Source organism: Sciurus vulgaris (assembly GCF_902686455.1).
Source record: "Sciurus vulgaris genome assembly, chromosome: 4".
NCBI lineage: Eukaryota > Metazoa > Chordata > Mammalia > Rodentia > Sciuridae > Sciurus > Sciurus vulgaris.
Window position 1 is genome coordinate 25,745,402 of NC_136464.1, and position 25,783 is coordinate 25,771,184.

Here is a 25,783-nt window from a genome sequence, read left to right on the forward strand (position 1 = left end):
GGAGGTAGGAAGCTGTTATTCTTGGAGATACCAGCCTGGACCAGGGAGGCTGGAGGAAAGAGGATGATCGCTGAGCCTAGCATGAGGGGGAGACGGCCTAGAAGGCCTGAAGCTGGCCTGTCGGGCCTGGCATGGACACCAGCAGGGGCCTGGATCACCATCAAGGCAGGCAGGGACACCAGCCTCTGCCTTCACTCTGTCCCAGGACTGGGACATCCATGGCCAGACCAGGCTTAGCTTGCAAACCTACTGTGTGCACACCTGCCATGTGCCAGGCACCCCAGGACACCTCTGACCTGAGGATAAGACACAGGCCAGGTGAGGTGTAAAGGGCTTTGGTTCCAGAGGCAGGAGAGGACAGGTGCAGGACTGGCAGGATATCCCTAAAGATCAGGCACTGGAAAGACTGGCCTGTCCTCAAAGCCACCGAGACAGGGCACAACTTTGTTCAAAAGAGACAACCGCTAGGAAGGGAGCACAGGAAAAAGCAAGAGGAGCTCATGGGATCAGAATTGAAGCGGGGGGCTGGAAGATACAGATGTAGTGACGTGGCAGGCAATGGGGAAGGGACAAGAGGGGAAAGAAAAGGAGAGGGAGGGAAATTGACCCTGAGTCTATCTATACAGGGCCACTGGCATGCCTGGGGGTCAGGGAGCACTGAAGAAGGAAGAGAGCCTGCAGCAGGCCCCCTCAGGTCCCCTGGATGGCTCACTCCCTCTCCTCTCTTCTCTCTCTCCCTTTTTCACGTACACACAACAATCAATTTAGAAGGAACAAAATGAAGAGATATTTTAATCCGCGAATTGAATTTAGGGGCCATAATCAGTGTTTGAAAATGCCCAGGGATTATGGTGATATAGGCAGGACGGGAATCAGCTGGGGCCTCACCTTATCAGGGTGCATAGGAGCCTGCCTGCTGGGCGACCTGGAGGCAACAGCACTACCCCCACCAACCCACTGAAAGTCAAAGAAGGGGAGCGGGGCCAGACCAGGCCCCTCTGCATGGGCTGTGGCCCCAGAGTGAGGCCCTGCTGATTATCCTTCAGGACCCCGCCCCTCAACCCCTGGAGGTCAGAAGCCCCATGTCACCTGGCATGTTCCCCTTCATTCCCACTTGTCCAGAGCCTCCTGGAACAGACAGGCCCAGTCCAAATATCCTCTCCTGAGAAGGCCTCCTGGACTCCACCCTCCCTCACAGACCTCAGCCTCCTCTGACCTCAGCCTCCTGACCTCAGCCTCCTCTGACTTCCTGCTTCCTTTTATGTTGAAAGCTGCTGGAGGACCCAGTTCAAGTCCCAGCTCTGCCACATCCCTATGTGGGCAAGCCAGGTCCTCTTGGGCCTCAGTTTTCTCTCTACCAAATGGGGATAAAAAACACTCCCTTCCGGGTCTGCTGCTGAGAGGTTAAAGGAGCTGCCCAGATGGAAAGCATCGCTGGAAGGGATCTAGGGCCGCAGCGTTCAGGATTTACTACCCTCTTGGTTATGCCTTGATTGTGTCTGCAGGGTCTGTCTTCCTACCTGACAAGCAAGCCCAGGGCTGTCTGTGGGCTGGTCTACTCTGTCTTCCCACCATCCACCCCCTCTGTTCCTTAGCTAACCAGTCCCCCATCCTCCTATCCATCTCCCCACTCTCCCCTCTCTGCATATATTACTTAGCATCGTCTCAGGCCCAGCTAAGAGGAGAGGAGCGTGGCTGGGTAAGACATGGGTGCCTCCCTCAGGGCCCTCTCTGTTGTGGAAGAAGAGACACGTAACTGGATCTTGGTTCAGCAGAGATCTCGGTACTGCAAAAATCGCAGCCCCCAGGTGGTGGGACAGGATGGAGAAGAGCGTTCCTGGGGAACCGTTCAGGGAGGAGGCAGCTTTTGCATTTGGCCTTCAAGCCAGAGTGGGGACTGAGGAAGAAATTTTGCTTAGGGAAACGCAAGAGCACTGCATCCTACCTTCCCTGCCAACAAGACCATGAATTTCTCAAGAGAAGAGACATTCTCCATCTTCCATCATGTGACAGAACCCAGGGCTAAGTCACAGAATTCACAGCCCCTTTACAGAGGAGAAGACTGAGACTTAGACAGGAGTGGCCAGGCTGGAGCTTAGACGCAAGCTTTGGGACCCAGCTGCCTTGAGGACACCAGAGCAGCAAGAAGATGCTCATTTAACCTTGGGGTAAGCACTGCCTTCCCCAGGATGGGTGACGGTGGCTGTGTCAGTTATTCCTCATCAGCCCGCTCTTCAAAAGAACCCCAGGGTCATTCCTACTGCTCCATTGTACAGATGAGGAAACTGAGTCCCACCCATGGCATGAAATGAGACCAGGACCCAACCTGGGCCTGTCTCTAGCTCAGCCACATCACTGCTGCTCTCCTGCCAGAGAAGGTCTCGCAGGTGCACCCAGGTCAGAGCGGGAGTGGGGAGCAGACTACCGTCAGTCAGCCTGGGCATCCTCCTTCAGTCACTGACACCTGGAACTGCCCGTTTCCAGCTTTCAACATGTCTGCATGAATGCAGAAACACTTTTATTGACTTGAGAAACAGAAAGTTCCCAAACTGTGAGTTAATAAAAACAACCTTCTGATGTTCAGGACTCAACACACAGGCTTCTGGTGATTACTCATTTCTTTGTTTTTACTTTCACTGTCTCTTTACTCAAGAAAAAGTTTCACTGTTTCTATGCTTTGACTTCAGAAGAGGGGGCAGGGAACGGGTCTGAACCACCTCCACTGGTTTCTCCCTGCAAGGGGAAGGCGTGGGGATGATGGAAGCAGGAGCAGGGCTGGCTGGGCAAACACGTGGTACCCAGGACTGGGGGACACTTGCTCACTGCCTTCCCACCAAACCATTTTACAACGAGGAAGCTGTCTCACTCGAGTAGGCTCTGCCCAGGGACAGAGACAGTTCACCAGTGAGTGGTCTGCACACAAAGTCTATTGCACACGGTCACATACATTTGCACAAGTACAGCAAGGTGGGAAAGATCCCGGACTCGGAATCAGGAACTGGCTCTTCCCCCCACCACCAATTCACTGTGTGACCCTAGGAAAGTTGAGATTCTCTGAAGTCCCTTCCAGTCCTGGCAGGAGTGCTATGGCAGGGAAGTCTGTACCTTAGTGCTCCAGGCCACCTCTGATGATCCTTCTCCTAGCCACCCCCAACCCTGGCAGTCTGTCTGTCTTCTCCCTGCAAGAGGCTAACTAGGAGCCTGGAGGTAACTGGAGAGTCTTGGCCTCTCCTGGCCCCCACCCAGTGTCTTCTGCTTCCTGCTCCATCTCTTTTACCCAATCTCCCTGCAAAAAGCATTTAGATGGGGCTGGAGCCCAGCTAAGAGCTAAGAGCTCACACTGGAGCTGCAAACTCAGTGCTGAGCACTGGCTCCCCAACCACCGGCCTCGTGACTCAACCTTCCTGAACTTCAGTCTCTGCCTCTACCGGCTCAATAATGGAGTCTGTTTCCCAGAGCTGTGATGAGGACGGGCAATCATGAAGTGTCTGGCATCCAGGAAGACCCCTATAAACTATGGCTACTATGATTAACATTCATCACTTTTTCAGGTGGGAATCTCAAGGCTGCTATTTCTGATGGCAAAGGTTGTACCCTGCTCAGAGGCACAACCTGAGGGGCTACAGAGGGGAGGGATCTCACCCTGGTCTCACTGGCCAGAGCTGTGGCAGAGAGGAGGAGAGCTCTCTGTAGTCACACGAAGGCCCCCAGAGCTGCCCCGGAGCCCCTCAGTCCCGGGACTGCTACCAAGTTGGGGAGGGGAAGTCCCCATGCCTGATGGCATTGAGCAAGCATCAGGTCCAGCGCCTGAGACTGAGACCCCTCAGGGACCAGGGGGAGTGGACACTCACCGAGCAGCTGGACGCCCCGCGTGAGGCCGTAGACATCCACCAGGGCCCAGAGTGGGTCGGCCGTGCGGACCCCATTGAAGAAGAGCATGGCTGCCGAGTCGTTGATGCGGTAGAAGACGCGGCCCTTCTTGTCCACCCAGAAGGCAATGATGTTGCCCTCATTGGCAAATTCCTCAGGCAGCGCCTTGGCCCAGAAGCCACTCTGGGACACCAGGTCGGGGCAGGCGTACTTGGGGAGTGAGTCCGGGTGGATGCGGGAAGGGTCCTTGCTCGTGAAGCCCAGCCGCAGGGCCCCGCTCCAGCAGCACTGCTTCTTGGTGATCTGGTGGCAGGGGGTGGCCTCAGCCCAGCCACTCCCCCTTCAGACAGACGGGGGAGGGAGGGCACCTTTCTCTGCAGACCACCCTCCCCAGGCCTCCAGGGTCTCCTGCAGCCTGCTCTTCTCCCTCCCCCGGGAGCCGCCTCAGGGCTGGGCAGAGACAGGTTCCCTGTGGCCACTCCCAGCCCCGCTCCTCCTTTGTCACAAAGGAAGGCTGGGAAAGAAGTAGGGAAGAGACAGAAGGGTGGCAGCGGAAAGGAAAGCCAAGGGACGGGGTGCTAATGGTGCCAACGGCAGACCCTGGCTGTGGGGAGGGTTGGAGGAGCAGGGGGTACGGGGCGGGCCCACCTTTAGCCTGACTTGCTCATAGATGAGCACGGGGCGGTTGCTGAAGGTGATGGCGTTGCAGAAGCTGGCCTGCCTCTTGACGGCCTTGTGGCTGAGGTCCATGAGGATCTGGGAGCCCTTGGTGTGTGGGTGGAAGAGCAGCGGCGTGGCCGGGAGCCCCCCGCCGGGTAGCCCTGGTGGGCAGTGCTTCTGCTTGTGGTGGCATCTGTGAGAAGTGACGGGGAAGGGGCCCCCGATGGAATCTGCAAAGGAACAGGCCACAGCGTCAGAGAACTTCACAGGTCTGAGAACCAGACCAGGGACCCCAGGGGAGGGCTAGGGCATAAGCAGACATCTCGCGTCACCCAGTATTTCCACCGTGGCTGCCACCCTCCACCATGGCCACTTTTACCACTGTCCTCTCCTGCTTCCACCGGCCACAGTCTCCCAGGTCACCTTCTCCCATCATCCTTTATTGGTTCATTATCCACTGCCATCCGCCCTCTTGTGCTTAACACCATCGAGCGACTGCCCACCCACACAGCCATGCGCACCGCCATTCACTGATTTATATCCTTCACTGAAAACCAAGCTCCATCCTAGGCACTGGAGCTACAGACATGAAACACCCGTGGATCCTGTCCTCCTGAAGCCACAAGTCCAGAAAGGGAGGCAGACATGGACACTGTGTTGCCATAGCACATGGTGATAAACACCAAAAGGACCAAAAGGCAGGTCACTTCTCAGGAAGGCCTCCTGGGGGAGGAGCTGAATGGAGGCGACATTGGGGCTGGGCTGGCTTGACCATGGGGGACACTGCAGGCAGGAAGAAAGGGTCTCTGCAGCATCAGACCAGCACGTGTCTACCATGGCGCTCCTCCCTCAGGGCCGCCTCCACCCCAGGCCAGGCTTCCCCTGCTCTCTGCTGCCCGGGCTGATAGAAAGGCATGGTGCTTTCTTCCATAGACAGCTCTAGAAAATGGGATGGAGAAGGGGCAGGGCTTGGCTGAGGAGCAGACACTTTACAAACTGTTGTGGTTGGCATTCAGGAGTCGGGGCAGGAAGAGGAAGGAGCACAGGACTAGGTGTCGGGCATCTGTGTCCGTCACTCACTGGCTGTGTGACTCTGGAGAAGACATTTCCCCCTCTGGCACAGGGGGTGGCCTTTGTCCCTGACTTTAAGACAAGCATCAGCAGCTGGGCAGCATTACTACATGGACTGGGGGCTAGGGGCCCTCAATTCCTCCCCAGGAGCTACCCCCACTAGTCCTTCAGGAATTGGAGTACCTGTCCATTTTGTCATCTTAAGGAAACAGAGACACTGAGGACAGGGAAGAAGGAGGTAGAGAAGTTCAGAGCCTCAAAAGGTGACTGGGGTCTTCTGGGATGTTTCAAATTTTAGTTCCTCCGAGACAGGAATTTAATAATGCAAAGAGCCACTTCCGCCTTAGGTCTGCCAGGACCCTTCCACTCCTAACAGGGGAGGGGGAGGAAAGAGGAACCTGGGAGGCAGCAGGCAGGGACCTCTGTCCAGGCGGCTGGCTTTGGTTTCACCACTTTGCATCTCTTTGCATTTTTTGCTCCCTCCTTCTCAGAGGGCCCCAGGCACCTGCTTCCATAGCCCAGGACCAGTCATCTCCTGTGCACAGTTCTTGAGGCCTGTCTGGAGCAGCTTCCTGCATGCCAGGCCTGAGGGTGGGGTGGCACGAGGAAGGCTCACCCTGCTCTCACCAAGGAGACAAGACGTTCTGGAACTGCCAAACAGCACAAGGTCTTTGAGAGCCGTCAGGCTGCCAGGGCTGGAATTGCTCAGAGAGCCCCAGACAGCAGGAAGCTTCCTGGAAGAAGTCAATGAACTCTGGATAGTGCAGGGGAAGGGAGGTCACTCCAGGAAGGAGACAGCTGGGGTGAAGGGCAGAGGGTGCGCTGCCTGGAAAAGGTGCCCACTGGGCTCAGGCCGCCTCAGACACAGCTTGACTCTTGGTTTCAAAAAAGACCTGCTGGCGAAAGGGAGCTTTTCACACCGTCTAGGGATGTATCCAGATTAGAAAAGAATGTATAAAGGGGAAAGAAAACTCCTGCTGTGTGAACGGATAACAGAGCAGGGAGCATCTGTGTAAGGGACTAGTACTCGGTGGTCAAAAGCAACCAGCTGCAGACACGAATGATGACGCGGACGAAGTGTAAAATAATTACGCAGGGTGAAACAAGCCGGTTTAAAAACAGCACGCACTCCCCAGAGCCCCCGCAGAAACTCTGCTCCCTTCACAAGCCTTCCTCTCCCTCCACTCTGTCCCATTTTTATCACATCCCAGGAAGGACAAACCAAGCTATGGCAATCAAAAGCAGGAAAGTGGGTGTCTGGGGCAGCAGGGGGTACCGGAGGGATCACCAAGGAGCAGAAGGCAGCATTTGGAGGTGACATGCTCATCATCCCAGTGGTGGTGGTGATTTCATAGGTGTATACATGTTTTTTTCTTTTTCTTTTCTTTTCTTTATTTTATTTATTTGTTTATTTTTCTTGGTACCAGGGATTGAACTCAGGGGCACTCGACCACTGAGCCACATCCGCAGTCCTATTTTTTGTGTTTTATTTAGAGACAGGGTCTCACTGAGTTGCTTAGCGCCTTGCTATTACTGAGGCTGGCTTTGAACTCAAGATCCTCCTGTCTCAGCCTCCTGAGCCCTGGGATTACAGGCGTGCACCACCGCACCGGCAAGTATACATGTTAAAACACCACATCATACACTTCACGTGTGTGCAGTTTAGTGAATGGCAAATATACCTCAATAAGGCAAGCTGGTTTTTTTCAGGGGAGTGGTATCCTAAGGATTAAACCCAGGACATTTTACAACTAAGCGACATCCCCGGCCTTCTTATTTTTTTGAGACTGGGTCTTGTTAGGTTGCTTAGGGCCTTGTTAAGTTGCTGAGGCTGACGTCAAACTTGGGATCCTCCTGCCTCAGCCACCCAAGTCCCTGCACCATTACAGGCCTGCGTCATTGCTCCCAGCCAATAGAGTAGTGTTCAAAGCCCGCTGAGCTACCAAGTGGAGCTTCTCCTTTAGGGTCCTTACTCCCCATTCCTCCAACCAGAGCTCATAGACCACTCACAGGGCCTCAGCTTCCTTCAAAACATTTCCTCTCCTTCCTACCCATCCCTGTTGGAGTCCTGGGGTTCTGGGTAAAAGTTCAGAAAATACTGGATCTGAGCAAATATGGTGGAGATGCCTAGGACCCCGAGATCCAGGCCCTGAAAGGACATTCCCCAGGGCTTCCCTTCCACAGGGAGGACCCAGGAGCACAGATCCCCTGCCAATTCCAGGGTTGGGTAGTGGGTAGAGAGTGGAGCAGGGACAGCACATGGTCCACATCTTGAATGACAGCAGAGCAAATGCAGAAGGTGGGCATAGGATACCCTGGTCCTGGGGGCACAACCTACACTGAGACATGTGGTCTCCAAAAACCCCACTCATGGTACACACACACCTGTGAGAACACAAAGGCCATCCCAACCCAAAGCCACACCAGAGGAAGAAGGGCTCATCCCTCTTCCTCATCCTGTGACCAGGACCCAATGTTGACAGGTACTATTGATATGCATGTGTTCGTGTACATGTGGCTGTACAAACACACAAAAAACACAAGCCCATCATACACAGACCAAATGTAGCTAATGATCATGGCAGTCACATGCCAAGCTCTGAACTGGGAGTTTTACCTAAACAAATTTTGCCCTCACACCAAACTTATGAAGTAGGAAGGGACATTATCAACCCATTTTACTGATGACAATTTAAGCCTTGGAAGATTATATGGCTTGTCAGAGGTCACACAAGAGGCAAGAAGTGGATCTGAGAGCCAAACCCAGCAATCTGACTCCAGGACTCTCGTTTAGCTACTAAGCTTTTAATAGCCAAGAAATCGTGGGTTTTTGTGTTCTGGGTACATTTTTAAAATGCACATTAAAATACAGTCATAACTTATAAACATGAAAAAAAAAGTTCACCAGGTACCCCCTAAAATCATGCCATGGAGCACATTCTATTAAGCTGCCTCCACAAGATCATGTAGCCACCAAAACACAGAGATGCAAAACATGTTCTCAGCCCTCATCCACGGCCAGTGGGATGCAGCCAGGGGCATCCAGTGTGGAAAACAGGTTGGCTGTTTCTAATAAAGTCACACACCTCCCATACGACAAAGCACTGGCACTTCTGGGCAATTCCCCAAGAGAAATGAAAGCACATCCACACGATGACCTGCACACAATGTATAGCCACCTTATGCAAATGACCCCAAACTGGAAACAATTCAATAACCTTCAACTCTGAACAGATCAAGGAAATGCGGTGCATTCGACTACTGCTCTGCAAGAAAAGCAGTGATGACAACACAGACACACACAAGGCCCAACTCAAAAGCATGCCAAGCGAGAGACACCAGATACTGTGACATTCAGGAAAAGGCAGAAGCAGAGAGGTAGAGATCAGTGTGTTTGGGGGAAGGGAAGAGATCTGACCCCACGGGGGCATAAAGGAAGCTTTCTCGATGACAGAATTGTTCTCTGTCTTGATTGTGGTAGTAGTTACGCAACTCACCCATGTGTCCAAACAAATGGAACACTTTAAAAGGATGCATTTCATTGCATATACATTATGCTTCAATTAAAAATCAACAACTAAGAAGCCAGGTCTTCACAGGGATGGAGAGAGGAGAGGCTGGTGTTTCTGACCACCAAGGCACTCCCACCACCCCACCCCAGTGCTACGATCTGGATCATCTCACAGAAGACCCCAAAGCTGAGTTGGACCTGCGATTCTAACCCTTAATTGTAAGTCCCTTCCACATCTCTGAAATGAAATGGGTGCTGTTCCCTGCCCCTCGTAGGTGTGGAGAGACAGCACTTTAGCAGTTGCAAAAGTCTGAGAAGTCCCACGTGCCCTCTTCCTATAACGAGGTCTCCTAGGCCATTGGGACAGCCACAGAGGTCAGGCCTGCCTGGAGGAGCTGTTCCTGACCCCCTTCTCTCTGAGCTCAAGCTGTCTGTGTGATGTCTGCTGGGCATCTCCTACCCCTGGACCATGGGCTCCTACCGCCTGGCAGGTTCTAGCTGCACCCCTGACCCCGCAGCCTCTGGACTCAGGGGAGTCCCCGAACCCCCTGAACTGCAAATCCTGCCTCAGAAATCAGCATCCCTGGGGTCAGTCCTTTCCTGTCCACTCTGTTGTTACAAACGTAGTTCAGTTCCTATCAATTCTCTTTTGAATCGGGGCCACTATGTACGGCCACATAGGCTGGGTCCTGAACACTCCTGGGGTATGCTGTTCTCATGGATGACCATGTCAGCTGAAGCGCTGGTCCTGATCAGGATGACTGCCACCTAAGTCTCTGTTTCTGCTAAAATCCATGGGAGCAGGACAGGAAGCAATGTGGGAATTAACCTGAGCACAACTCTGCATAGAGAGTCCAGAGCGGGCAGCCGGAGGCAGGGCTCCTTCCCTACACCATCCAATTTCCTCCCTGCACTTTGACATGACCCCTGGTGGTCCCCATTCTATGGATGAGTAAGTTGTAACTTAGGCTAGTTAAGCAACTTGCTTGAGGTCACACAGCAATTCTGTGGCAAAACTGGGACCTTAGCACTGGTCTTCCAATGCCATGTCCACAGTCCTTTACCCTCTGCAGCACCTGATACTAGAGTTCATTTCCCTAGGAGTCCAAGATCATAGGCCCTGGGGACAGGCTGCATGGAGCAGGTGTAAAGGGCCTCAGGGTGGTGGGCATGTGGCTGCACAACTAGTCCACCAAAGGCCAGGGACCCTGAGTGGACCCTGAGTCATGACATCTGGCTTCAGCAGAGTCCCCAGAGAGGGACCCCTTGTGAGAGCTTTACTAGCTTCTCAGGAGCCCCAGGGGACCCTGCTCAGGCAAAGCTGCAGCTGACACATGGAAACTCACCCCCATGGCCCCTGTCCTCCAGGGCATGTATGAGATGCCAGACACAAGCCTGGCCAGCCCTCGGGGTGACCCTTGCCAGCTCCAGATCACATTCCTGGCCCTGGTGGGGTCCCAAGGGAGAAGCCTGAACACACACACACACACACACACACACACACACACACACAGCCTCCAGAGTGACCAAGCTCTGCCCCAGAACCACTGGAGAGCCCTCACGTCCAGCCTGGTCACCAAGGAGAAACAGGGAGGAAGATCACCACCCAACTAGGCAGTGGCACTAACCCCCATGACAGTGCCCAACCCCTGCATGGCTCAACAGGCAGGGTGTCTTGACTTTTTCCCATTGTCACTCTGACACAGCCCTCAGAAGCTAAGTTTCATGTCAAGGTCACCCAGTCAGTGAAGAGCCCAGGACCTGGACCCAGGCCTGACTGCCTCCCAGCCCAGCAGCTCCTTCTTCCACTGGGAAACCTCCGGGAGCCTTGTTTTCTCATCGGTAACGTGGAGTCACAGCAGACCTTCTTTATGGGATTCTTGTGAGCAGTAAAGGAGATGCTGTCTGTAAAACTCAGGAAGTGGCTGCTGTTATTTTATTATGATTATTATCATAAGTTACATCGCTCCATCCTGTCCTACCTCCACGCAATGACGGGGACCATTCTCCCTGCCCCACCAAGTATCTGAAAAGCCCACCTAAGTTAAGGCCCAGCTGAGGCCGACTGCTTTTGAGATCACTTTGCCCTTCGCTCATGACTGAATGCGGTGCAGTCCTTGTCATTCCCATCTCCTATGAAGGAGGCTTGTCTCCCTTTCTGGATAATGGAGCAGGGCCAAGAACCTGAGCATTAGAGGCAGGAGGCCCTGATTCAAACCCTCACTGGCCACAGATTCGCTATGTGACTTTGGCCAAGTTGCTTCGCCTCTCTGGACTTTGAATTCTTTCTCTGACTCATCGTAGCTGCTCTGACCCCCTCTCCGGGTTGTTGTGCAGATCCACTGAGTTCGTAGGTGCAAAAGAATTTTGCAAATTTTAATACCTGACCTCAACATGTCATTTTTAAAAAATAAATGCAACAACTACCACCGTAGGAAATGATCAGCTCATTTCAGCCCAGTGGGAGGCCAGACAACTGTAGTCTTATTTTATTCCAAACACCCTAATCTCAAATTGCCAGGACAGTCCCCATGTGGACTACATTGTGTGCATTAATTAAACAGGGCTCCCTCTGGGGTAAAGAATTTGAGAGAAAGCTGTGATTGTGGCTCAGTGGTAAAGCACTTGCCTAGCATGTGTGAGGCACTGGGTTTGATTCTCAGCACCACATAAATGTAAGTAAATAAAATAAAGGTATCGTGTCCACCTAAAATAAAAAAAAATAAAAAAAAAAAAAAAGAATTTGAGAGAAAGGGCGGGGGCCCCTGACTGGAGACAGGAGGGCAATTGGGAGGGGACTTGGATGACAGGGTGATGGCAAAGCTGAGTGAAAGTGAGCCTCCTGGTCTCCTCGAGGGACCCTTTGACTGCTCTACCCTCCAGGTGTGGCCAAACCCCATTTCTTAGCTGCAAACCCTTCTTTCCCCTTCCCATCAGGCACCTGCCCTTCTCTCGATTATCCTGCAGACTTCAATTCCTCTCCGACCCCCAGACTTCGTTAGGGGCGCTGCTTTGATCTGTGGGGACCTCTACACCTCCAAGTTCAGCATCCATCACTAAGCAGTCTTTCTCAATCCTGGCTCCTCCAAATCCTCCGGGGGCCTCTGTGTGCACTGCATTGACTTGGCTCTTCTGTATCCAGAATGGTCCGAGATAACACCATCCTTATGTGAGCTCAGAAAGACCACTCAGACCCCCTTCCGCTTCCTGGCTGGGAAAGGGTGCAAGGTTCTTTGTGCTTGTCTGTTCCCCTGATGAACTGTAAGCCTACTGAGGGCAGAGATCATCATCTTTTTTCTACTGCTGTCTCCCCAATGCCTAGGTCTGAGCACATAGCAGGTATTCAACAAAAGCCACTGAAGGGGCCTGTGGAGATAGCTCAGTTGGTAGAGTGCTTGTGTTGCAAGCACAAGTCCCTGGGTTTGATCCCCAGCACCGCAAAAAAAAAAAAAAAAAAAAAAAAAAAAAGCCATTGAAGGAATTGCCAGTTTGATTCTTCCACCTACTGAGCAACTGGCAGGTGTTCAGGGAGGACCCACTCTGTGCTTTGTCCTTTTTAGTGGCCAGTGAAGAGATTGGAAAACAGAAAAAATAGCTTTCTTCTCTGCCCAGCACCAAGATTCCACGCCACATCCCCGACTAGAGCTGTGCAGGCTCAAGAAACTTCAGCCGGGTGCAGTGGCATACGCCTGTAATCCCAGTGGCTCTGGAGGCTGAGACAGGAGGATTCCAAGTTCAAGACCAGCCCCAGCAACTTAGCAAGACCCTGCCTCAAAAAATAAAAAGGACTGGGGATGTGGAAAAAAAAAAAAAAAAGAGGAAGAAGGAGGAGGAGGAGGAGAAGGAGGAAACTTTAAAAGTTACCCACTTGCTAGGAAAAAAGGAGGGAATAAAGAGGAGGTGTGTTGATCTTTCTTGTATATCAAACACTGCACCAAAAACTCTTCATGTCCAACCCTGTCTTGCCCTCCCAATCCCAATCTGTGGGAAGCCACCCCTACCGGGACCCCACTGATCCCCATCCTCCTCACGGCCTTCATGCCCACATGTGGCCCCCTTCTCCCCCAGTGTGGGCTGGACCCAACAGTTCACTTCTAGAGTAGAATACAGCTGAAGTCATGGCATGTCACTCCCAAGACCAGCTTATTAAAAAACACCATCATTTCCATCAGGTCACTCTCTCTGGCCTCTCTGGAATTGCTCCCTCTGGGGAGGCCAACTGCCATACCACAGGCAGCCCCAAGGAGAAGCGCATGTGGTGGGAAACCAAGAACGCCAATAACGGTAAGCACGGAAATGGCTGCCTCCAGGCAAGCCTTCAGACGAGGCTACAGCCCCAACCAACAATATGACCACATCCACAAGAGCACCTAGTGAACCCCACAGATTCCTGACCACAGAAGGTTGAATGCTTGTTGTTTTAAACTGCTAAGATTTAGGGTAATTTGTTATGCGGCAAGAGATAATTAATACGGTACTGATAGTTTCATTTCATAGGTAAGGAAACAGAGGCTCTGAGAAGTGACTTGCCAAGGTCACATAGCTGGTAAGGGGGCGGGGCTCAGTGCTGCACTCAGATCTATCACACCAGTGTGCCCAGCGCCCCCTCCCTGCCTGAGCCCTCCATCCACCCAAGCCAGTGTCTCCTTGACCTCCCAGGCCTCGTGCACACGCCTTCATCCTTTATGACCCAGAGTGAGGAGCCATGTTAGCATCCTCCCATCTCCCCAGAGCACCTGACTCACACAGCAGGTCCTGTGGCTGCCCGGAAGGATGAAGAGAGCCATGATGCCCAGCTGGGGAAAGGAGTGCGTCCGGGAACAGACGATTGCCACCTCCATGGCAAATTCATCTCCAAACCAAGCCTCTCTCACTCACTCTGACATCCCAGTCTGTGCCCTTCCCAGCAGCCAGATGTGCATGCAGCTGTGCCTCTGAACATCCTCACTGCTGGAAGGCAAACCAGTCTTCCTCCTCTTCCTTTTTCCTCCCTCAAGGTTCCAGAAGGGAATTCCAGATGATTCAGCTTCCTATTCCTGTCCTCCCAGTACCTCTCCAAAGTCCCCAGGCCAGACCTGAGACGAGGGGAGGTCTGGCTCACATCAACGTCCACCCCACAAGCCCTCCCCACTGAGCTCCCCGTGCACTGTGGGTATGCACACACACAGATGGTGGGTGTGCCTAATGGAGGACACGAGCACCCAGGGCACACTGTCCGGGGCCCACCACAGCTGCAGGTGCAGGGGTAAACACACCCAGGCCTGAAGGAGCCCCCACGAAACCTTCACGAAAGCCTGACCCCATGTCCCACATGCCAGGTACACTGCCACAGAGCCCGTGAGTCCACCGGATCCTTGCTGTGCCTCTGCAGGAAGACCTTGCCATTCCCAGTCTAGACACACGATGCTGAGACCCGGGCAGATGAAGGGACTGAGCTGAAGACACACAGCCAGCAAGAACAGAGCAGCAGACTTTTGCCCAGGACAACTGCCCTGATTCCCCTTCCTCTCTATACCTTGTCTGGCCTCTTTGCCTAGCTGTCCACTCAGTTCCACCTCTTCTCCCTGTCGCCCCCTTCAGCTCCAGAGAGCTCCAGTGTCCCACATGCTTCCCTCTTCCTCACTGACTAAGCACCTGCTGGTATCCACTGAGCACTGGGTTGTTAAGGGAACATGGAGCTGGGTTGTCCTGCCACCTGCCCTTGCAGAGCCCACAGGCCCGGGGGGGGCAGATGTGTGGGTGCACAGGAGGTCACAGGCACACCCTCAAGCTCCAGAGAGCTCACCTTGACCAAAATCCCCAGCACTGCTGCTAGGAAACCCGTGGGTCCCTCTGCACTAATCTTGGGGCTTCTAAGACCATGGGATGCCTCCTCCCCCACTGCTGGCTTAAGGATGAAGGAACCCAGGAAGGAGAAGTGGGGAGTCAGATCCAATGGAACAAGGCCTGACATCCCTTCTGAGTCACCAGCTGCATGACTTTAGCAGCCGTCTCCCTTTCCAGGGCACAGTATCACGATCTGCAAAAGGAGGAAGTAGAAACCAGTATCTCAGGGCCCTGAACCCTGACACCCTCCAGCACTCAGGTTTCTGAAGCCCAGAGACAAAGCTGGGGGTGACTCTCTGAGTGTGCATCCATGGGTCGTCCCTCAGCAGTGGTCCACCCTTGGTCCTGGAGGGAGTGCCTACAGGAAATGACAGAGGAAGACTAGAAAAGAAGAGGGGGCCAGGAGGGGTGGGAAGGAGAGGGGGCTTCCCAGTATCACTGCTGCCTCCCTCTGTGAGGACCTGCCCCACCCCCGCCAGCCTGCCCACTAGGCCAGGAGCAGCTCTGGAACCTGCCTGATGAAAGAGATCAAGCAGGCCACTGGTGAAACCGCTTCCAACTGGGAATTCATTTCCCCCATCAGTCCCCTGCCAGGCTGGTCCCAGAGGGTTCCTCATCAGCAGCCTTACTACACACACACACACACACACACACACACACACATACACACAGAGGCATGTCACAGGCGCAGAAGAGTCCACAAATGTGGCTACTCGCCCGGAAACACAGGACAATACACAATCCCTTCGATACACACATAAGACACACATCACAGAGGTACACAAAGACCAACCCAAAACACAGTCTGTAGATACCAAAACACAGAGACCCAAAACACATCCTCACGCACAGAACTAGATAACGCCACCGCCACCCCAGAGTCCCCTGTCAGTCTCTGCCACCTCCCCTTCATTCACCATAACCCAGCAATCCAAAATCCAGGGACTGAAACAAACCAAAAGCCCAAGGCCACAGGAAAAACAGTCGAGGACCACGTCAACGTGTCTGTGGGAGTCCACGCAGGCTGACAGTACCGCCAGGAAGGAGCCAACCCTGGCACCTACACAGGCCCCCAGCGCCTCCCAGCAGGCAAAACCAGAACCGCCAAGTAGCTGGTGTGTGCATGCAGGGTGGGCATGCATGTGGACGCATGGGACGCAGGCAGGGGTTCTGGCAGGCGCTGTGTGGGCACAGGCGCACACCCCACACCCCTGGACTGATGTGGATGGCAGTGGGGCAGCGGCCAGGGCCAGCTTCGGGGATGCCCAACCTGAGATAGAGGCAGGCACTCACCAAGGGTCACTCAGCCTGGATGCCCACCCAAGCCATCCTCTTGTTCCCAGGAAAATGGGGCACAGGGAAAGGAGGACTCTGACTCGTGGGTTCAGAATGCCTGTCTGAGCCCTCCTGAATTTTCCCAAGTTCTCTGCTCACATTGACCCATGTGGTCCTCAGGCTGACCTCATGAGGTTGCCCCACACACAGACGAGAAAACCAAGGCTCAGGAAGACCCCTGCCCTCATCACACACTCCAGACCTGTGCTGCTGTGCTCGAGGCAGCTGGAGGGCCGTGCGCTGCGTCCTGAGCCTACGCTGAGTGCCTCTGTCCTTCCCAGGCCACGAGATTGCCCAAGTCTGACTCCAGTGGAAAATGTCAGGCGGTTCCAGACCCTCTGCCAACAGTGAGCCCTGAGAAGAGCCCCCACCCCACAGAAGGGTAGGCCAGGCCCAGGTCAGCCCAATTCGAGTCTCCGGCCAAGGCCCAGGCCACTGGCACTGCCCCTGGCCGACTCCGGATTATGTGTCTTCCAGGGCCTTCCATCTGTCACTTGGCCTTCTGTGCCCAGGACGAAATTAATTTCCTTTTAAGAGAGCCAATGATTTGCGTTTCCCTTGTCTTTCCCTGCCTTTTCTTTTTAAATTAAAATTTACTGTCCCAAAGTTCAGAGCCTGGAAGGGGGATGCCAACTGGTCACCAGGCTCAGCTTCCCGACGGCTCCTGCTACCACTCTCCTTCCTGCCTCGGCCTTTCCCAGGTCCCTGGATGCCCAGTAGACTCAGCAGATGGAGTGTGGAGTCCAGGGGAAGGAGCTCAGGGTAGTGTGGCAGGGACTCCCCACAGTCAGCGTGCTGTTCTGTCACCAGCCACTCTGTAGAGGAACCCCCGTTCCTAGTCCTGAGGAAGGCTTCCCCTTCCTGGGTCTGGTACCACATCGGCCATGTTGCTTCCAAGACCACAGCTCTAGAGCCAGAGGAATGAGAGGTCAGGAGCTGAAGCAAATGGGAGCCGACCAGCCCTCCTCCCTTCCACTCCCTTCACCTCTCACAGGAGCTGAACCCCAAAGGTCAGAGGTTCTCTGTCACCTCGAGAACCTAGGCACTGTGGGGGCTGTTACTAGCACACCCATGTGCTTAGGCACAAGCCAGCACAGGTACATGCCCGCAGACACCTCCAGTGCACACTCATGAGCACAGACACTCATGCGCACACACGTGTGCCACATATTCTCTCCAGCTCTATCATGGAGCACAGCACCACCTCCATGGCCCACAAACAGTCCCCCCAGCTGTCTAATTGTAGTCAGCCTCAGTCTGGGGGAAAGGTGGGGAGAGACACCCAGGACCTCACTTCCCACTTGGGGCTGATCAACACCCTGGAAGGAGGACAAGGAGACTTGGCAGGGGGTCCCAGCTGCCTGACCTTCCCGCTCTCCTCAGACCGCCTTGCTTCCCCCACTCCAGTGCCTACCACTCAAGGCTCCGCACACAGCCCCGGAGCCCACCAAGGAGTGAGGAGGCAGGGGTCTAACCAAGCCCTCAGTCCCAGTGCCCCTGGGGTCCCAGCCTCCCAGGTGCCCAGGCTCAGGGTGGGCGGGCCCCCACGCATGGTCTGGGGCCTTACCGTGGAGGTTGCTCCGGGTGATCTGTCCCCCCATCTCCGGCGGCGGACAGGACAGGGCAGCACGGCCACCACCGTTTGGCCGGCTGGCCTCGTCACCACGCCGCCCGGGGCGCCAGCTCCCCTCCTCCTCCCCCCAGCCCTCCCCCGCGGCGGGCCGGCATGGCAGGGCCGAGCGGCCCCTCCTGCGTCCCCACGCGCTCCTCCCGCACGCACACGCCCGCCCGCCAGCCGGCCACACACGCATGCACACCCCCTGGCCCCGCTCCGCCGCCTCCCAGCTCCCACCCACTCGGAGCCTCCCCCGCCTCCCGCGCTGGTACAGGCGATGGGATCTGTCATGTTTATTTACATAAGGAGGAGGAGACTGGAGGCTGCCTGAAATAGCCGCTCCGGAGCGCGCTGGAGATGCCCCAGCCCCCGCGCGCTCCCCATCACACACACACACACACACACACACACACACACACGCACACGCACACGCACATGCAGCATCCCATGGATGTAGCTACACCTCACCAGGCCTACGGCCATCGTCACACACTACTACATGCAAACGTGGGGCTAGTGGGGCTAGGCAAGGTGCGAGGGGGAGCAGAACAGAAATCCTCCCTGCCCTCAAGCAGTACGCAATCAGGCTAGAGGAGCTTCTTCACCCGCAGCTAACACTGGTCTGTCTTCTTCCTGGCTCTGTTCCAAGCGCTTTTGAATGGTTAACTCCTTCGGTCCTCTCCGGCTGATGATGAGGCCAGTATCACTGCTATTATCAACAGGTACCACAAGTATTATTATCTTAACGGGTAGAAGACTGAGACAGAGAGAGTACTTACCCAGAAGGTGGTAGGGCAGAGAGGCAGAGATGCAGACCTAGGTAATCTGCACCAGAATTCTCACTTTCATTTCCCAGGAAACGGGACCACTCCCCGACCCCACAATGAAAAGGAACAAAATAGTCCTCTATCTTGCACACACACGGATAGCAACACTATACACCTAGATCGTGTCACATGGTTACACACAGACATGGCTCATAAGCTCCTGGAGGCATCCACAACCATGCACAATTAGCTACCTCCTGCCTACCAGGCACAAACTCAATGTTTACACACACGCCCTGCACACACCACATGCATAGAACCACATACTTGTGCAATATCTGGAGAGATCTTAAGGTGTAGAACCTAGCACCCCACATTTGGAGGAGAGAGGAAGGTGCAGACAGAGGAGATGATGGAGGTCAGGAAGGCAAGCCCCTCTAGCGCGAAGCAAGCAAATAATGACATCCAAATTATCCTCAGGTGTACCCAAATCAGCCTCAGGAGGGAGCCCCAATGGGGCTGGCGCCAATGGTAGCCCAAAATGGGCTACCATTAAACCTATTTTGCAGAAAAGAAAATGGAGGTTCTGAGCAGCTAAGGAGCTTGCTTCAGTTCTTCGCAGAGGAGTCAAGACTCCAGCCCAGGATGCTGGGACAATCTTGCTGTCCATAGCAGGCTCTCCTCAGGACAGGGGCCTTTCCCAAAACAGGACAGCTCTCCCCTCCCAGGCTCTCGTCTGGCCCTAAGCCCCAGGGAAAGAGTAGGATGGGAGAAGAGAGGGCTGGGGGCGGGGGAGGGAGTTGTGGAACTGGCCAGAGGTGCCCCACCTAGGATGGAACTCAGAGGACTGGGGAAGGGACAGAGGGAATGGGGAGGGACATCCAGGCCTGACCTGGGGTCAGCAACCAGAAGCTGAGCAGGCCCGGGGTGGAAGTGTCCAGAGCCCAGCATGCTCATCATCTTCTCAGCCAGAGACTTCTCTCTCTGGGGAAAGCTGCAGTTCGATTTTATCCAAGCACACGCACATGGGCACTTCCTGTGGGGAGGGAGGCTCAGGCAGTCTAAGAGGAAGCTGCCTAAACTCCTTTTGTGGGATCCCGATCATATTAATGACAAATACAAGACCTTGCTCTGTGCTCACACTGCTCTGAGCATGCTGCACGTATGAACTTGTTCAACCCTCTCCACCACCCTAGGAGATGGGTTTATTTTTACGTCCATTTTACAGATAAGGAAACTGTGGCAGAACCAAGTTTCTTTGGAGGCTGTTCCTGTAGCAGCAGGGTCATCTCCTCATCCCACCTGTACCTGCATACCAGTCCTTCCCACATGGCCAGCCTGGCCTTCCCCACACCAGCCTTCCCTCACCCTGGCTCCCGTCTTGTTGCCACTTGAATGTCCCTTCCCTAGCCACCTGGCACCAGGAATGCCTCTTCCAGGAAGCCTCCCTACAGCCCCAGGTACAGTGTATGTACCCATCTTGAAACTTGTCTCTCCTCTGAGCCCAAGCTATGTCTCTCCTACTGCTTGTCTTACTCCATCCTACAGAGAGACAGCCACAGCCTGGCCAAGGTCTTGTCTGTTTGTCCCAGCTTCACCTCAGTGCATGTCAACAACTTAATGCAACTTGATGCACATCACTGAGCACCTACATGCCAGACACTAAGCTATGCACTGGGGATGCAACCATGATCCATGAGAAGCAGACCCTGGCTCTCGTGGGCTTATAGTCCTTATCAAGTAGCCTCAGTAAGGAACATGGAATTGCAGTCCTAGAAAAGTGTTCTGAAACAAAGGAGAGAGGTCCTGGAAGGGGGTTCAGGGCAGGCTTTTGTGAAAATCAATGGTGAAAACAGGATAATGTCCATATGCTGTGGAGATAGGTTGATGGACAGAGAGTGAGCACAACATGTGCAAAGGCCCTGGGGTTGGAGGGAGTCTAACACATTTGAAAAGCAAGGTTGGTACAGCTGGAGCAGGGTCAGCAGGAGGAGCATGAGGAAAGTTACTGTTGGCAAGCCCAGATGGGCTGGGGGTGTACCAGGAGGACCTTAGGGAACAGGGTAGAAAAGCTGGCCATTTTCCTGAATCAACAGGGAACCCCTGACAGATTTCAACAGGGGGAACCAAGACTAGCCTTGCATTTCTAAGAGGGTCACTCTGCCATCTGGTGTGGGGCACATGTGGAAGGAGGCAAGAAGTGCCAGAGCAAAAAGCAGCTGCCTCCAGCAGTCAGATCTGCACTTGGCTTGCTTTGGCTGCCCTCGGGCCTAGCATCATGCCCCCATAGAGCAGGTGCTCACCAGTGGAACTGAATTCATGTAATTCTCCAGAAGAGGATTGTGGGACACTAACTGAGCAGTAAGCCGGGGGGGGGGGGGGGGGGGGGAGGCTCAGGAGCTGAGAACCCGCAGTGGGCAGGAGCCCTCTGTCTGGCCACCTGAGCGAGAGGAGAACAGAGAAGCGGGAGGGGGTCTGGGTGGCTCCAGGGTTCCCCAGCACTACTGGCAAAGGGGTTTGCAAGCAGGCTTACCTGGGCTTTCCATACCCCATTGCCCTGTTTCCAACTGGAAGTGGCAGTATCCCTCTATCTGCAGCTTCCCCCCCACCCCTTCCCCAGAGCAGTGTCAGGGCCTCTCCAGTGGGAGGCAGGACCCCTTCAACAAGGTGGAACCAGACAGCACCCCTTCTCTGTTTTCTTCATTGGCGCATCACCCGGGAGTCCATTTGTTCAAAGGATTCTGTCTAAATGGGGTGAGAAAACCACTGAGCTCCATCATTCACTCAACAAGCATTCACAGAGCACCCACCATGGACCAGCTGGTGAGCGAGACCCAGGCCCACCCTTCAGAAGCCATTCAGCGGATACACCAGGACACGGTTCCAGATCCCAGTGGGAACTGTGCTGGGCTGAAGGAATGAGGTTCTCTGGGCTTTGGCTGAATCATCTCAGCGTTCCCGTTGGTAGCCACACTTCGCAAAGGTGGTAAGTGGTTCTACTGAGGGTTCCACTGAACTGGGCTTCAAACTCAGCCCTGCCTGACATCAAAGTTCATGCTCTATCCAGAAAAAATACCAAAGGGCAGGAACTCCTCTTGCTTGAGGAAGAGATGGCATGAGGACAATAGGCTTCCTCATAAGGAATCAGGAGGGTTCCCTGTGTCAGCAGAGCCTAGCAGTTTTCCAGTGGATGGCGGGTGGCATCCCAGGGATGGAGCCCAAATAGAGGCAGAGGAGACTGGACAAGTATAAGGTGAACTTCTCCTCTGCTGACAGGACCCAGACAGACACAGAGATCCCATCTTGGAGAAGGCAGAGTCATTCATGAGCTCAAAGCCCACAGGCAGGAGGCAGGGCTAGCTGTGCCTCTGGGGGCTCCCTGGCCTGACAGAATCCTTACTGGGTTTCAGAAGAAATTCCCCTCTTTCCAGTGATGCTGCGGCCACCCACTGACCTTATCTGAGGAACCTGAGTCCTCCTGGCTCTCTGAACCTATTCAGCTCTCAAACTGCCCCCCTGCAGAGCTGTCCCTCCTCTTCCTGCATCTCCCTGCCTCCTGACCCCCTTCTGCCAGCTCCTCCTGACTCTTGGGTACCATTTTGGCTTCAATGGTGGGCTCCCCAGCTCAGTTGTTTTCCTTACCAAGTCCTGCCTCACCCATGTCCCCCAAGGCCCACCAGCATCCTCATCCCCATCCTAAATTTGCACTCTTAGAACTTCAAGTTAAAGAGAGAGCCAGCAACTGCAGAATACAACATTAATAAATTCACTGGGCAATAGAAACCATCAGACTCAGAGACTGAGCTCTCTAAAGGGAAAAATCCTCCAGAGAGCACTGGGTCCAGCCCCTGCCTTCAGGAAGACACAGAAGTCCTATGCCCATTTTACAGATGAAGCAAAGGAGGCCTAGTAAATTGTAGACCTTCCCAAGGTTGCACAATACGTAGGGTAAGGAGGATTTGAATCCAGGACTAATGTCTTCTCGTGCTATGTTTAGTATGACATACAGTCCAGGGCATCTGGAGGTAGAGAGGACAAAATGGGCCAGGTGTGGTGGCACATGCCTCTAATCCCAGCAGCTCAGGAGAATGAGGCGAGAGGGTCAAAAGTTCAAAGACAACCTTAGCAATTCAGCAAGACCCTAAGCAACTTAGTGAGACCCTGTCTCAAAATAAAAAATTTAAAAATGGGCTAGGACGTGGCTCAGAGGTTAAGTGGCCCTGGATTCAATCCAGGTATTAAAAAAATATATACAAAATGGACAAAGGAGTGAGGAGTCCCTTCTATTTAAGGAAGTGGGAGAAGTGACTGGTGTCTGGAGAGGTCAGGGAGGGGACGTGGCCCTGTGGGGAGGATCTGGGAGGCAGCTTCTGGTTGCTACAGTATATATATTTTTTCATCCAGAACAAGGGATAATTTGATTGAGCTGATGAGTCACCTGATATTTGGGGCTTGAGATTGACCTGCCAGGGACATCTTCTCTCTCCTGACTTACTAGGCTGGGCCTTGTGCTGGAGAATATGGAACCCTACCCCAAAACTTCTTCCCGCCCACGACCAGGACAAGGGTACAATTACTGCCTAGGGTCTGGGAGAGAAGGTGACAGAGATGAGGACAAAACACAGTGCAAGCTGCATGCTTCCAAGAAACGAGCCAGGGAGCCCAGAGGGCGTCCTCTGGGCTGGGACAGGTGCCCCAGCAGTGACAGCTGCCAGCCGCCCAGGATGATGGGAAGACAACAGGTGCAGAGGCGGGGGCGGAGACTAGAAGGGAATCTGAGAAAGCGGTGTGCAGTTGGGGGCCCCTCCTGGCTCCCAGGCCCCGGGGCCATTGCCAGGCAACCCTTTCTGGGACCCTCCAAGACACATAAACACACCTGCTCATGTTTCCTGGTTCCGGCCCTAGGCCAGGCAGACCAGCACAGATGAGACAGAGGGGTCGCTATCCATGCTGGGCAAAAAGAACCAAACAAGGAAGAAACCAGGATGCTCTTCCCAGGACAGAGCGTGCCAGACACAGCCCACACCCACAGAGCCCCCAGCTGGAAGCAAACATTTGCCGGTGATAAGATCTTTGTCCAGGAAGCATGGATGGATGTACCCACCCCGCCCGTACGGAGGCTGGGCGCTCTGGCCTTGAGGTCACATAGGCCAGCTCTACCCCTATGCGGCTGGACAAGCCACTGGGCTCTGTGTGCCTCGCCTTTCCTCTCTTCCAATGTGGACTTAATATGGCACAGGACTTGAGGACTGAATGACACAACGTCTATAAGGCACGCTGCCTGGCAGCTGTCCAGAGACCCAGAGAAGTCAGGAAGGTGAAACCTGGAGCGGCCGAGGTCCCAGTGAAGAGACGCAGGGTGTGATGTGAGCACACGTCACTCCAGGCAGGAGCAGCAGAGGCCCGTGCAGCAAGAACCCGCCCCACCACACACCAGCCCTGCCGGCCGCTCGCCCCGCACCAGGCTCTGCTCCAAGCTTTCCATATGTCAGCACATACTGTATACGCAAATGCCACGCCAGAGTGGTGGGGAACAGCTAAGCAGATTAAGCGTTGTCCCTTGTCACCTGGGTTAGCACTCTGCCTTTGATCAGAATGGAAAAATTTTAAACTAGAAGCTAGTCCTTGTCCCAATCACAAGTGACAAATGACCAGAGTCTGAATTCATGAGGCTTGCTGGCTTCCGCATAACCTGCTGAGGAAGATGAGGAGGGCAGACAAGGAGACATTTATGGTGGGAGGAGGGGCGGCACAACAAGAAGACCCAGAGTGACAGAGGACATAGGACACATGTGCTGGAACAAGACAGGAGCCTCATGCACCAGAGAGGCGGAAACGCACTCCACTGATCCTGCCGGGTCGACAGGATTATGAGAAAAACTGGCGGGCGGCAAGGATAAAGCCCTGCTCTTCAGGAGATAGCGGTCGCCAACGCTCCTCCCCACACACACACTCACATGCCCACCCGCAGCTCAGCCAGGGTTCCCGCTGCCCACGCTATCTAGTGCCAGGCCTCCGGCCAGCCCAAGCCCCCTAAGGCTGGGACACACCCTGGGCTTCCTGCAGCCAGCCCTCCTTCCTCTGAGAAGTCTGCTCACGCCAAGCGCAGTGGCTCCATCCCCTTTGAGGACACTCGTCCCCCACTACTACACTTCCAACCCTAGCCCCAGGCTCAGGCTTTGACTACAAACCCCAGACAATCTCACACGCCACAGCTCTCCCAACAGGGTCCCTAAAGCCCGGGACCATGGGCATGTGGTGGCTTCTGTGTGGCCCACCAAAGGCAACTATCAACTTTGGTTCTCCCATCCAAAGAAGAGCCCAGGAAGGGCAGCCACCTCCAGCAAATTAATGGCAGGACATCCATTTGCTCCCTGTAACCATTTCCTGTTGCTGCCCCATCCACTGTCCTATCCTTCCCTCCTCTCTCTCTCCTGTACTGTATCAGGCTCCGCCCCCAAGAAACCACCCCTCCTTCCCTCTCTTGCCTCCAGCCCTGAAGCCCAGGATCAAGCAAGCAACCAGCACTGCACTGGGGGTTTCAACGTTTAGAGAGCGAAGCCTTCCCAGGAGTCAAGACTCCGGGGGTCCCAGCAGACCCTGAGGTCTTGGCGAAATTCGAGAGCCTGCGCTTGGGTTGAGGGGCAGTGGGGGAGACCCAGGGAGGGCATCTCTTTAATGCTTCCTGGTTGCGCTCTCCCATGGGAAAGGACTCAGGAAGCAGGTAATGCAGCCCCTCCACCAACAGGCATATAGGAGCCCATCCCTTCTCTAAACAAATACTCCACCTTCACATCCTCAACCCTGCTTAGCCAACACACTTCCCCTTCAGAGAGGAGAGCTCCTTGCTCTCGGGGCCAATGAAGAGAGGTGTCTAAATTAGACCTTGCTTAGGGGTCTGTTTTACTAGCAGTGACATCACCTGCCATAATTCAGTATGTGACCCCAGGCAAGTCAGTGCCTCCTGGGGCCACAGTTCTCACATGTGTGAAGTGGATGGGACTCACCCATCTTTAGTTCTGAACCAGAGGTTACCTGAATCAGAGTGTGGTGGGGGCATTCTTTGGGGGAAGTCAATTAAGAATTCCTGACTCACCTAAAGCAGAAGTCCTCAGCCTCCCTGGTTTC

General features: G+C 54.3%; 1 protein-coding gene across 4 annotated transcripts in view; it reads right to left on the reverse strand.

The window, feature by feature from the left end:
- Nucleotides 1-25,783, reverse strand: part of NEURL1 (neuralized E3 ubiquitin protein ligase 1) — a 72,302-nt gene that overhangs the window by 18,128 nt on the left and 28,391 nt on the right. Inside the window, exons 1-3 of one of the 4 annotated variants that reach the window (XM_079136326.1) lie at nucleotides 19,548-19,618; nucleotides 4,519-4,760; nucleotides 3,852-4,173 (exon numbers count right to left, since the gene is read on the reverse strand). In XM_079136326.1, the coding sequence (XP_078992452.1) occupies nucleotides 3,852-4,173; nucleotides 4,519-4,620 (424 nt within the window). In that variant the 5' untranslated portion in view covers nucleotides 4,621-4,760; nucleotides 19,548-19,618. Of the gene's footprint in view, nucleotides 1-3,851; nucleotides 4,174-4,518; nucleotides 4,761-16,231; nucleotides 17,800-17,840; nucleotides 18,047-19,547; nucleotides 19,619-25,783 lie in introns of those variants that run through there. The other 3 variants (XM_079136324.1, XM_079136327.1, XM_079136325.1) reach the window with 3 other exon arrangements.